The sequence below is a fragment of the Chenopodium quinoa genome, unplaced genomic scaffold (assembly GCF_001683475.1).
Source record: "Chenopodium quinoa cultivar QQ74 unplaced genomic scaffold, ASM168347v1, whole genome shotgun sequence".
Classification (NCBI taxonomy): Eukaryota; Viridiplantae; Streptophyta; class Magnoliopsida; order Caryophyllales; family Amaranthaceae; genus Chenopodium; species Chenopodium quinoa.
The window spans coordinates 1,499,761-1,513,111 of NW_018742684.1; the positions used below are offsets into that span (position 1 = coordinate 1,499,761).

At 35.4% G+C, this 13,351-nt stretch overlaps 2 protein-coding genes across 2 annotated transcripts; one reads left to right on the forward strand and one right to left on the reverse strand.

Moving 5' to 3' along the window:
• The first annotated feature begins 2,463 nt into the window (after positions 1-2,463).
• Positions 2,464-8,946, forward strand: LOC110722684 (endoglucanase 6-like). The gene is made up of 9 exons (XM_021901962.1): positions 2,464-2,908; positions 3,129-3,341; positions 4,273-4,473; positions 6,032-6,121; positions 6,706-6,870; positions 6,991-7,275; positions 7,396-7,741; positions 7,835-7,966; positions 8,101-8,946. The coding sequence occupies exons 1-9, from the start codon at positions 2,711-2,713 to the stop codon at positions 8,397-8,399; spliced, it is 1,929 nt and encodes a 642-aa protein (XP_021757654.1). The 5' UTR covers positions 2,464-2,710; the 3' UTR covers positions 8,400-8,946.
• A 1,288-nt stretch (positions 8,947-10,234) lies between these two features.
• Positions 10,235-13,118, reverse strand: LOC110722568 (probable protein phosphatase 2C 51). The gene is made up of 2 exons (XM_021901831.1): positions 12,461-13,118; positions 10,235-10,880 (listed from the first exon to the last, which is right to left on the reverse strand). Exon 1 carries the CDS (start codon positions 13,040-13,042, stop codon positions 12,473-12,475), a length of 570 nt encoding a protein of 189 aa, XP_021757523.1. The 5' UTR covers positions 13,043-13,118; the 3' UTR covers positions 10,235-10,880; positions 12,461-12,472.
• Between the last annotated feature and the right edge of the window lie 233 nt (positions 13,119-13,351).

Genomic DNA, 13,351 nt, shown 5'->3' on the forward strand with positions numbered 1-13,351 from the left:
TGTCCCACATTGGAGAAAGAGGATAGATGGTTTCACTCTATAAGTTAGTAGAGTTACTTCTACTATTGTCAATTGATTTTAGCTTAAAATCTCCTTCGCCTTGTTTGTGGAGTGAAAGAGTTGAGTCTTGTGTACTGTTTTTGGGGTGCTCAGTTAATCAAAAGAGTTATAAATTGTATGATCTTTCTTCTCCTAAAATCAAAACCTCAATAAATGTTCAATTTCATGAGAAACATTTTCCTTATCATGTGTTTTACATAATCATCTTGATTCTATCCTCTTTACTTGTATCTATCTTCTTGATTCCACTTCTCTCGATATTTTGATGATTCACCTCTTTTCTCTCCTGCTGGTTCGATCTTTCCTTCTCATTATTCTCATTTACATATTTCTTCTTCTCTTTTATAACTCATGACTTTTCTCATGTTAGATTTATCTTATGATGATTCCGCTAGTTCAAGTTCTGTTCATTATGTTCATTTTTAGGATTTACCAGAACGTGTAACCTAGGAGATTTACTAGGCCACATATATTTCCTTCTAAGGGTCTGTTCTCTTACGTTAAAATTCAGTTCAATTCAGTTCAGTTCTGTTCAGCTCCTAATTTCCTTCTCTTATAAAATATTCATTTCAGTTCAGTTCAGTTCAGCTCCTAATTTTCTTCTCTTATAAAATATTCATTTCATTTCAGTTCAGTTCAGTTCAGTTCAACTCCTAATTTCCTTCTCTTATAAAATATTCATTTCATTTCAGTTCAGTTCAACTCCTAATTTCCTTCGCTTATAAAATTTTCATTTTAGTTCAGTTCAGTTCAGCTCCTAATTTCCTTCTCTTATAAAATATTCATTTCATTTCAGTTCAGTGTAGTTCAGTTCAATTCAGCTCCTAATTTCCTTTTCTTATAAAATATTCACTTCAATTCAGCTCAGTTCGGTTTAAGTTCAGTCAATGAGAACATGCCCTAAGTTAACATCTATCATTGCGATATAGCTTATGTATCCAATGTTGACTCTCAACATTGGTGCAACTTGATTACTTTGAAGAATTTTCCGAACATATAAATGTTTTTTGACAAATTCTTTTGATATTGAGGAACCTCGCTCTCAACTTTTCTCAGGCTTCAATTCTCTTGATCCTTTATGGGTGGAAGCCACGAACAAGGAAATTAATGCTTTATTATGCAATAACACTTGGGAATTAGTTGATTTACTTTAGGGTAAGAAACCTATTCGATGTAAATGGATTTCAATACTCCGTAGATGATATATTGATTTTTTTTTAAAAAAAAACTTAAATTAAAAGGTCACCGCGCCCATGCCTTAAATTTGAATCTAAAAAGCTAGCCTAATTAGTCCAAAAATTCAATATTTTTGGCTAAAGTTCCTTCAACGTGAAGTTTGACTCGAGTACTTGGCTTGATAACCAAACTTTTGACTCGGTATTGATTCTATCCAACCTTCGACATGTAATTTCAAGCAAAGGGAAAGCAGAGCACTTAATAAAAAAATAAATAAAATCGGAAGGAATATCATTTTATGATGAATTACGGAGTACAAACTATAAATGTCATTTCCTCTTTCAATGTGTCTGAAATGTAAAGACGGACTAGATAGAGATGTAAGATACTCCGTATATCGGTTCAATAAGGTTATTCTTCATACTTTAAAATAAAGGAAAATGTTATACATAACTCTTAGGGCTACATATAAGCATTAAATTTACACTTGAAAATAGTATAAAGTTAAGAAATCATCAAAATATAAACACTATTAACACTGATTTACGCGTGTTTTTGTCATGAATTCCTAATTTTATACAATTTTTAAGAATTTATTTAATACTTATATATATTCCTTAGGGCTACATACTCCGTATAACATTACCCTAAAATAAAAGCAATTAGGACTATTTTTGAACAGTTTTGACCAGCCACAATCATAATACAGTATGAAACAATCCCTCAAAGTCCAAACAACAATTACAACATGAGTTCCCATCCCACATATCCATGGACAAAAGTAACCAACAGAGGTAAAATTTAATGCTCCAATTTAACTGAAATGAGTAAAACAAACATAAATTTATGACTCATTTGGAAATTTTTTGTCCATATCATACTTGTTAAACCTAAAAAAACTGTCCAAAAATTAACCACAGTAAAAAAATAAAAAAATTACCCCTTTTCCTTCTTCAGTTAAGTCCACACCGACCCTTCCCAGTAAAGACGAGGGAACCATTCCCACATGACTCTGCTCCTTTTCTCAACCGTTTTCTCTTTTCATTTTTTTTTTCATTTCCAAAAATAACAATTTAAATAAAAATAAAAAAGAAAATACTAATTTCATGAAATTTTATTAAAAAATAAAAATGTAATTGACATTAAATAATCTTTGCCTGTTTTTCTGCACAATTGGCATCTTCCTTAGCCCTCTTTTCTTATATAGACCCCCTTCACCTCCTCCTTGCTTCCCTCACTCCTCCTCTTCTCTTTCTCTCTCTTCACTTCTTTCTCTCTCTAAATTTACTCCTTTTCAATTATCTCTCCTCATTTTCTAGGTGGGTTTATCAATTTTTAGTGATAAATCACACCAACATTGTGTTAATTTCACAAGTATAGCAACAATCTTACACTTTTGATTTTTTTTTGGTAAAAAAAATTTCTGGGTTTTTTTGCCAGAATTTGAAAAAGTGGTATAGTATTGGATTAATCAATGGAGAAAATGAAAATGGGGAGTTTGTTTGTTTTGGTATTATTGTGTGCTCCAATGGTTTTTGCTGCTCATAACTATGGTGATGCCTTAAGTAAGGGCATTCTGTTTTATGAAGCCCAAAGATCTGGGGTACTTCCCCATAATCAAAGGGTCACTTGGAGATCCCATTCCGGTTTAAATGACGGCAAGACCAGCGGGGTAAGTCTTAACAGTCACGTTGATAATGTAATTTGAACTATAACGTTACAACTTGCAACACGTGACAATAATGTAATTTGAACTAGTAATGCAACGTCAGACTAGGTGGTAATTAGGTGAATGGGTAGTTTATCAGAATATTGACTAATAATAATTAAATAAGAAAATTGTAGTAGAATGAATTGTGTGCTAATATAAAGATGAAATGGTGATGGTATAGGTGGATCTTGTGGGAGGATACTATGATGCAGGTGACAATGTGAAGTTTGGACTACCAATGGCATTTACAGTAACAATGATGTCATGGAGTGTTATTGAATATGGAGGACAAATGGCTTCTAATGGTGAACTTGGCCATGCTCTTGAAGCTATTAAGTGGGGTACTGATTATTTTATTAAGGCCCACCCTGAGCCCAATGTTCTTTATGGAGAGGTAATTTCTTTTTTTTTGTACTTTACCTACTATTAATTTATTATTAATACTAATATTAATATTATTGTTATTATGGTTGTTGTTGTTACAAAAGATTGTTTTTAACAAATAAATCTGGCTAATAACTGATTTAACGTTTTGACTTTAACACTCGTATTTATAAACTATCATTGTTGTTGTTACAATTCTTACTTTTTATGAGAATAAACCTAAGATGAACCTTAGGAGTATAAAATTTATGTGACAATGTTTTTTGTTAATTACAAACATTAGAATTAAATAAGTAGAGTATTTGATTAGGGTAAAAGTCAAAGTGTTGCGAAAATGGAGAAAGTGTGTGATTTTTGGTTGACGTGTTGTGTACAAAGCATATTGATTTTCTATGAAAATAGGGATAGTAGTACAAGTTTATTGAACAACACTTTTTCTTGTTTGGTAATGTTTGTGCAAATTGTACTCTAAAATATAATAATTCTCATGTGAAACAGAGAGCTCTGTTTTTACTTCAATTGAGAGGAACCAAACAAAATGCTCAACAAAGTATTTTATTTGTTGTGCTTAAATACATTTCTTTAGATTTGGAGTACAATTTAACCTCATTATAATAAGAGTACATATCATTAATCATTAATTAATAAAAAAATGTAATTTAAATATTATTATTGATTTTTTGAGCTACCAAAATCCAGAGGAGTTTGTGTATTGCAAGCATTCTCTTTGTTAGTTTATTATTGTTTCTGTTTTCTTAACTGAAATTAGGTATTCAAATTAATAAGTTAGCTAAATTTTGAAAAGTAAAAACAAAGTTTGATTTGAGTTGGAATGCATTGGAAATGGTTTTATGCTTAAATGCTCCACTATTTAGGGCTTTTTGAATTTTAAGTGGAATGTTAACAAAAATTTATGTAATTTTATATTTGACCAAATATAGGTTGGAGATGGTAACACTGACCATTACTGTTGGCAAAGGCCAGAGGATATGACCACTGACCGATCCGCCTACAAGATTGACCCAAGCCGACCCGGTTCGGATCTTGCCGGTGAAACAGCCGCCGCTATGGCCGCTGCCTCCATCGTCTTCCACCGCTCTAACCCTGCCTATGCCAGAGAACTTCTCACTCATGCTCGTCAGGTATACTTTTTTTTTTAACTCTGTTTGTAACACGAGCGGATTAATGTATGTCATTGTCATCTAATTTAGTTGGTAAAGTATAAACTACTGTTTGGTTAACAAAGTTGGTAAAATAAAGAGTCATGTTTTGGTACTAGGCCACTAACCTACCAATTTATGCTTGCATTAATGGCGCAAATGTGACAACACAATCTCATCAAAACGGTCTAATTATGGTTAGCCAATTCTTTATAAACATCACTTAAAAAGAAACTTCATACCTCAAACGAACAATTAACCAAATCAACAACATTAAAAATTAGTTAAGTGGTCAGATAATACGAAAGCGATTCAATTTCGGGTTTTAACAGGTGATGGATGGTAAGATAAAACGGGAGTGGGCGACATAAATAAGTGAAAGTGGTGTGTGACTGTGTAAGAGTGTGTATGTGTGTTTCACTTTGAAAAAATTAGGTATGTATGAAAATTGATGGCAAAGAGGAAGTTATGAGACGGTTAATGTGACAGAACACTTTTTCTCTTTCTATGTCAGGCTTAGCGTAGTGTGTTGTGTTGCGTTGCGTTGCTTAGCGTGGGCTACTTCTGCAAAAACACCCCTATACATTTATTTCCTAACCGCCTGCCCTATTGCTTTTTTAAAGTGGTCAACCTAATAACAGAAATTAATATTAAAAAAAAAAAATTAAATTAAAAGCAATATTTACAATTCATAGTCATAAATAATTCATTTTACCACGCATGATTTTTATGGAGATTTTAATGAAAGTATTATGTTGAATACATCGATATTAGAGTTTAAAGCACGCATTTCTAATTCCAAGGTGTCATCTTACATTTGGACTTTGACTAATCTTACACACCCATACTACTACTCATTGTCCCTTAGAAACTTTTTAAGTTAATTTTCATAGGTGGCAAAACTACCAAGTATAATAATGTTACCCTCCAAGTGTTACTAAAGTTCGGGATTGGTATACGATGTTCTTTTAGACTTATTCTCAAATCAATTTAGGTAAACTCAATTCAATTCATTATTCTATTTTTGATTCAATTCAGTTTACTTCAATTTAACCGAATAGAAAATTACCATTAGTGTATTTGAACTAGCAATATAATCTAATCTTGTGGTAGTATAGACATATAAATCAAACAAATAATTTCAATCAAATTTATTAAAATTGAAAATAAAAATTACTGGTAGAATACGAGTAGAATAAATTTCGGCGGGTATATGGGAGCATTGAATACAAAACTCCTTTAATCACGGTCGTACAGATTTATAGGTTGGGTTTGGGACCAGATCAGATCTGTACCGTAGATTCTACGATGGCCCAAAAAGGCCCAAATTAAATCACAGCCGTATGTTCTAAGATCCGATAAAAGTGCTAAATCTTCAAACGGGTCACGTGACATCAACTGTCGGTAGCATAATATCCTAACAAATTTGAGACAAAACATATTTTCCCATAATTACCCTTCACTTTTCTGTATAATTACATGGCATGCCATTGGTTAGTGTTTACCTTTGTTTGATTATGAAATGAATTTTGTTTTGCAGCTGTTTGAGTTTGCTGACAAGTACAGGGGCAAATATGACAGCAGTATTACTGTGGCTCAGAAGTACTATCGTTCAGTCAGTGGTTATGCGGTATAGATTTTCTCTCTCCTACTTAAATTAAATTCGGTAATTAGTATATTTATTTAATGTACATTACCATCAACATTAAATAAGTGAGATGCAAACCTACTAATGATGCTTAAGGTTAACCAACTTCTCGAATTCATATTAATGGCTAACGATTTGTTAGTTATTATTCCGATTTAGGATGTGAAACTGTGTACCCATTGAGGACGTTATCTGGCTAAATGTATGCCATCTAGCCTTACTCTTTATCGGACTACCTATGTCCAACAAAGTAACAAACACTTTGTATGATATATAAGTGTCACCTTAGAATCAAAATTGGTTTCACAACATATTATGGGACAAAATTTGACAACTTTGCCTTCATTTGCTTTTGGATATGACATTGTAACTCGGTTGAATTAGTACTTTGTAAGTAACAAATTAAAATTGATATGGAGTTCGGAGTATTTTGAACTTTCAATTGGGATTGGGGGGGGGGGGGGTGCAATATGGTACATGTTAAAGATTTTAATCAATTCTGCCAAAAAAAAAAAAGATTTTATTTATGAACTAAATAATGATGGTGGCATTTATAATTTGTGTAGGATGAGCTTCTATGGGCTGCTGCATGGATGTACAAGGCAACCAATGACCAATACTACTTGGGTTACCTTGCCAAAAACGCTGAAGCTTTGGGCGGAACTGGCTGGGCAATGACTGAATTTGGGTGGGATGTCAAGTACGCCGGTGTTCAAGTCCTTGTTTCCAAGGTAAATTCCTCCCATCTGACTGAAGTATATTGATGGCTTCAAAGATAAAGTTGACTGTTGTAATTCTGTTTTTGTTGATTTACATGTCTAATTGATGATATGGCAAATTCTGTATTGCAGTTCTTGATGCAAGGCAAGGCAGGACCCTACAGATCAGTATTTGAGAGGTACCAGCAGAAGGCAGAATACTTTTTGTGTGCATGCCTTGGAAAGGGAAGCAAGAATGTTCAGAAAACACCCGGTGGACTGATCTTCCGTCAAAGGTGGAACAACTTGCAGTTTGTCACCGGTGCATCCTTCCTTCTCACCGTTTACTCAGACTACCTTTCCTCTGCTCGCTCAAGCATGCAGTGTTCTGCTGGCCGTGTAGCCCCAACTGAGCTCTTCTCATTTGCCAAGTCTCAGGTATAATTGTGTGCTTGACTACTTTGCTTCTCAATATGCAAGCGGCTTTATGTGTTTGTTGTCCTTATTTTGAGAATTACCCCTGATTAAGACTGCTTTTGCTAATTTCTTAAACTTCAGATTGATTACATCCTTGGAGACAACCCAAGAGCAACAAGTTACATGGTAGGATACGGAAGCAACTACCCACAACATGTTCATCACCGAGCTTCATCCATTGTTTCCTACAAAAAGAACCCCACATTTGTTACATGTAGGGGAGGATATGCAACTTGGTATGGCATGAAATCAAGTGATCCCAATGTTCTTACTGGTGCTACCGTTGGTGGGCCTGATGCCTATGATAACTTTGCTGATGAAAGAGACAATTACGAGCAAACTGAGCCAGCCACCTACAACAATGCTCCTCTTATCGGTGTTCTAGCTCGTCTGACTGGTCACAGTGGTTACAACCAGCTACTTCCAGGTAAATTCAATGGCCACAATGTATTAGAACTCTCAGAGATATATTAAGTGGATCGAATGTGAGTATTTAACGATGACTTTGGACAATTTGCAGTTCAAATACCAAATGTTAAGCCAACACCGGCACCAAAGGCCAAACGAACTCCTGCACCAAAGGCAAAGCCTACTCCTGTGCGAAAGTTCTATCCTACTCCAGCACGACATGTGAAACCAGTTCATGCTCCAGGTACTGATTTGCTTTCCTTAAATGATTCTTATGAAGCAAATTAGACTTGATCTTGGATCTGGCTGCAGCAAAGTAAAGGGATTATTTCACCTTTAACAAACTGTTTTTTTTTTTTTTTTTTCCTTCCATTGCAGCTTCATCATCTGCTCACCTTTCCATCAACCAGAAGGTCACAACTTCCTGGGTTCACCAAGGAAGAACATACTACAGATACTCCACAACAGTGACTAACAAGTCTAACAAAACAATCAAGGACATGAAGCTGTCTATTAACAAGCTTTATGGTCCTGTTTGGGGTCTTTCAAAGTATGGAAATACATACGGCTTCCCAGCATGGATGAGCGGCTTATCAGCTGGAAAGAGCCTTGAATTTGTTTACATCCACGCTTCAACTCCTGCTAGTGTTTCAGTCTCAAGTTACAACCTTTCCTAAGGAAAAACGGCTGTAAGTTCAGCAAGAACAGGAACACAAGTTTATTTTTCATGAACTTGGGGTTGATGTAACAATTGTGCAGCGTATACTAGAGTCCAGTCAAGTTATTATCCTTTTTCTTTTTCTTTTTGAGTTGATAGTTCTACATATATCACTGGATGATGATAGGGCTGTAGGAGAAGAAAGCTTTAGGGTAAATAAGAGTGTAAGGTTGGAGGACGAAAGGTGTGAAGAGACGAATTAAATATGAGTGCTCATCCTCTTTCTCCTCGCCTTGGCTGCTTATATATATAGAATTTGCAAGAGTAAGATGTGTAAAAGAGAGAAGAGTGAGAAACTTGTTGGGAGTCTTTTTTTAGTTCCTTTCATGTAGTTCTATAGAGAGTGCTTCTAATTAAGGTGTGACTTTTTCGTCATGTTTTGTGTTTGACGTTGTAAACTCTACAACATTTTTTCCTTTTCTGGTTTGAATGAGTATAGATTTCAGCATTTGTGTAATGATGTACTATCGTTTTCTAGCTCTAATTCTCTTAAGAGTTTTGTTTCACCCCTTCTTAATTTCTTATGCTCAGCTACTTGTTGGTATCATTATCAATGAGTTGACAATCTATGTCATACTTTATGTTAATGCAGTAAAGATTGTTTTCTGTTAGTCCGCAAATTCTAATGTATTTGTTCAAAGTTGACAGTCTAGTAGTGTACACACTGAGTTGGGATGTTGGACTTAGAGTACACTATTGGCTCGGTTGACACGTTTGAGCTGAGGTTAATATGCCCTGAGGCTTGGGGCACTACTGTCATCGCAATGCAGGTTTTGGGCCAGTTTGAGATGTTGTAGCTGTTTTCTTTTTGGAGTTTGCCTGTTCTATTGTTGAGCCAAGTGGTTAGGATCACACTGAGCGTTACCCATGTTACTGTCATCACGACACATGTATTGGGCCTGATGCTTGCAATTTTAGCTGTTCCTTACTTGAGCCAAGTTGTTCGCGTTATAGTTTGCAACTCGGGCATAAAGTATAAGTGCTGGACTTTTATTTGATGATGATTTGCTAGCTGCACTAGTTACAACGCCAACAAATGATATCTAAATCTTTTATTCAGCAAAATTTATATGATCATGGCGAATAACTAAGGGCCTGTTCAGTAGTACTGAATATGAGAATATCCACGTGTCCTTAGATGCGCGCCTGCTTGTTGGGGAAGAACAATTTAAACTTATTCTGATCGGATTGGGCTTTATGAATAATGAACAAGTTTATGTGATGCCCTTTAGAAACCTAATTACTTGCAAAACTACTTTATTTATCAGCAATTCATAGTCAAGTTCTGTCACAAGCTGCAGCTGAAGCAGTTCTTCCAGTAATGTTCTTAAAATTCAAAAGGGTTATAAGTTTATGACATCAATTGGAAGGCTTCTCTATTTTTTCAAACATCCTAAAATAGTATAGATAGTAGCATGTACTTGTATGAATTGGCTCTAGAAATAGGGAAATGTTTTTCGATACTGTGCTGCCACAGGCAGCAGTTGAAGTGGTTCAGCCAGTAAGGTTTTCGGAAGGATTACAATTGCACAAACGTACAAGTACCCCGTTGTCTTCTCTCTTGCATTAGATAACCAATCCGAACATAATAATATACTGCAACCAATCCAATACACCGTGAAAGAACAAAAGTTATGGAGATGCAAGATATTACAAGGCTAAAAAATAAAGCTATTGATCAATGAGCCTAGCTGATAAAAGCCGAAAACTGTTGATTAACTGATAATTATGCTGAGACAAAAATCACATACAATTGGTTAAAAGTCTCAGTGTATTACTCTCAGAAAATATAAACCAGTTACTGATTTATGTCTTCAAGAAAAACATCAACTTCTACTCTCTTCTACATGGTAGAACTATCGTACATAGTAACCGATAGTTAAAAAAAACACGATATAAAAAGGAAGGTACTGAAAGTCTAATATGATACACGTATATTAAAGACGGGAAATGATTTTAAGACTCCCAACAAAACGTTTCTTGCTCTTAGTAAGTCAAGAAAGAACATTACAATTACACAATTACGCGTTGTAAGAGTATAGTGCATAATGTAATTCAGGGAGGGGTTAAAATAATTAGCCATACAACTAATTATGTTTGAGACTATGAATCAAGTAGCTGATGAGCTTCCGGCATTGCCTTGACCCTTTCCCAATTCAACCACTATGACACTAATATTATCTTGGCTGCCGCGAGCAAGAGCCAACTCTACCAGCATGGCAGCAGAAGCAGCTGCACAGTTGCCTATTGACCCTTCCACCATTCTCCTACTGACTACTTCACCCGAACAGCATTTCCTTACTAAGTCGCAGACTGTTTCGTTGGACACCACGTCCCATAGACCGTCACTAGCAATCACCATGAAGTATTCTGATGTCCCGCGCTTGTGGACTGTCACCTCAGGAACGGATATCATAGTGACTCCATCGCGTTCACAAGGCTGCATTCACAAGGAGGAAGAAATTATTCAGTTGGATCAACAAGGTGATATCATATGATTCGAGTCATTTATAAAAGGAAATTTTGACAATTACCACCTTCTATTATGTCTATTTTAGCAATTACCACCTTCTATTTTATTTTTTATTTTTTTTGAAGATTACCACCTTCTATTTTCAAAAACATCAAAAGTTACCACCTTCATGCCCCTCAACTACCACGTAACGTCATTTTGGGCCCATTCTTTCCCTTCCCTCCCTATTTCCCTCACATTTCTCATTCCTATGTGGATTCTCATCTCCCCTTTCGCTTTTTTTCCCCCAAACCACCAATAATTGTTCGTCAATTTTGATTTGGAGGAGTGAATTGAAGTGTTTTTGATTGTTTGGGGAAAAAAAGTGAAAGGGGAGATGACAATTGAGTTAGGAATGAGAAATGTGAGGGAAATAGGGAGGAAAGAGAAAGAATGGTTGAGAGGCAAGAAGGTGGTAACTTTTGATGTTTTTGAAAATAGAATGTGGTAATTTAAAAATAAAAAAAAGAAAAGAAGGTGGTAATTGCTAAAATGGACATAACATAAGGTCGTAATTGTCAAAATTTCCTTTATAAAAAAAGGCAATCTATAATTAGGGAATTTGATATAAGGCCAAATTTTTGCAAGGACATAATAATGTTGTAAAATGACAATCGTTACAATCTGGCACAAATAGTTTTACTAGCCATCGTAATCTTTTAATCAGGACCATAATAAATATTATAGTCTTCTACGGGGTAGTATTTTTTATTACTCGCAAATTTACACATATCTACTCATGTAATAATGAATTGAACTTGGTCTATTACTATTATTCCTTAGCTATGTGAAAGCAAGAGGTTACCATTTTGGTTATCCTTGCACATTTGTCTATAAATGATGTACAACATAACAGAGAAACTACATTTAAGGCGAATGTAACAATGTAAGAGTGGCTAGCTCCCAACTATAGAAGTTATAGAACAGTGTATGTTGAACCCTCAACTCCTCAAGGGTCAAGTACATTTCCGTTTTTGTATAGAAAATCTCTAATATCTTACACGTTGCTCCAAAAAATATATAAAACAAAGTAAAGCCGATTTTTTTTTTTAAAAAAACTTATCTTTAGGTATCTAACATGTTAACCATTTAGCCTTATCAGCCCCTTTAAAAACCAGCTAAACTGTAATTAAAAAAGAAGCGGAATTATAAATTAGGATACCACGAGTCCAGCCACGACACAATGATCCTAGCCACAAATATATAAAATAGTGATTAATAATCATTTAAACGTGGATTTTAATATTTATAGATTAGATAAGATCTTTATGACGTGGTGATCTTGAATTCTAAACTTATTCATATTATACACATAAGATACAATCATAGTAAGGTAAGGAATATTAAATTTGTAACCAAATAAAATCATGACCAGATAAGTTGAATCAAATATGCAAAATGCATCAAAGATGATTAGAATAGAATAGAATAACTTGCATAAACAGAAACCTTAGGTAATGGACATGGTTGTTTATTATTAGAAGGGAAATGTATGATCGAGATCTAACCTTAAGGTCACGTTACAAGGGCAACACGGCACCGTCACAGAACAAAACAGCTCTAGAATCACCACAGTTAGTCACCACAATCTCCTCCTTGCCTAACATGACCACCAATGCGGTAGTCTCTACCGCCTCCTCGGTGTTAACAACCGAGGTTTCAACATCCTCCGCTGCTAACTCACTGGCCATCCTAGCAAAGCTGGTGGTCATCACACTCTCCCACTGATCCACCCGGCCCGTGACAAGGAGCTGCTCCGCCACGACGTGGTGGAGCCTCTCCTTACACCTCTGTGCTACCCTATAGCTACCATGTCCATCATACACGGCGAAGAAATCATAACTCATCAACTCATCGGACAAGTCGTTTCTCCTGCTGGTAGAGTGGAACTTAGTGACTTGGACTAAGGCAGGGGCAATAGTGACAGCATCCTCCATGGATCTTCGGCGTCCGATAACGGAGATTACGCCGTGGGAGATGGTGGTGTTAGTTGGTGCATCCATGGTTTGCTCCTCAGTTTTAACCAAACCCAATACTTGCTCCCCTTCATTTAAACTGTTTTGATGATCATCTGCATATAAATATAGCATTAGTATTTTTCTATTGGTTGGTTAAATCAATTATTATACTACCACTTGTATTAGTAGTACAGGTCAAAGACTTTGGTACAAGGAAACTCGCCCTTACCCCCCGACCTGATGAGGAGTATGTGAATTAAATGTTCAATCAACTTGTATTTTTATACAATTGTATTATTATTGGCTTATAAGTTATAACATTCCAAATTTCCAACTATTTTGTGTCGGGTAGGGTGCAATCAAACTACATCCGGATCCGGCCATAGGTAAATAAGAACATATGCACGGGATGTTAATTAGTTTAATTTGTTGAATTTTTTG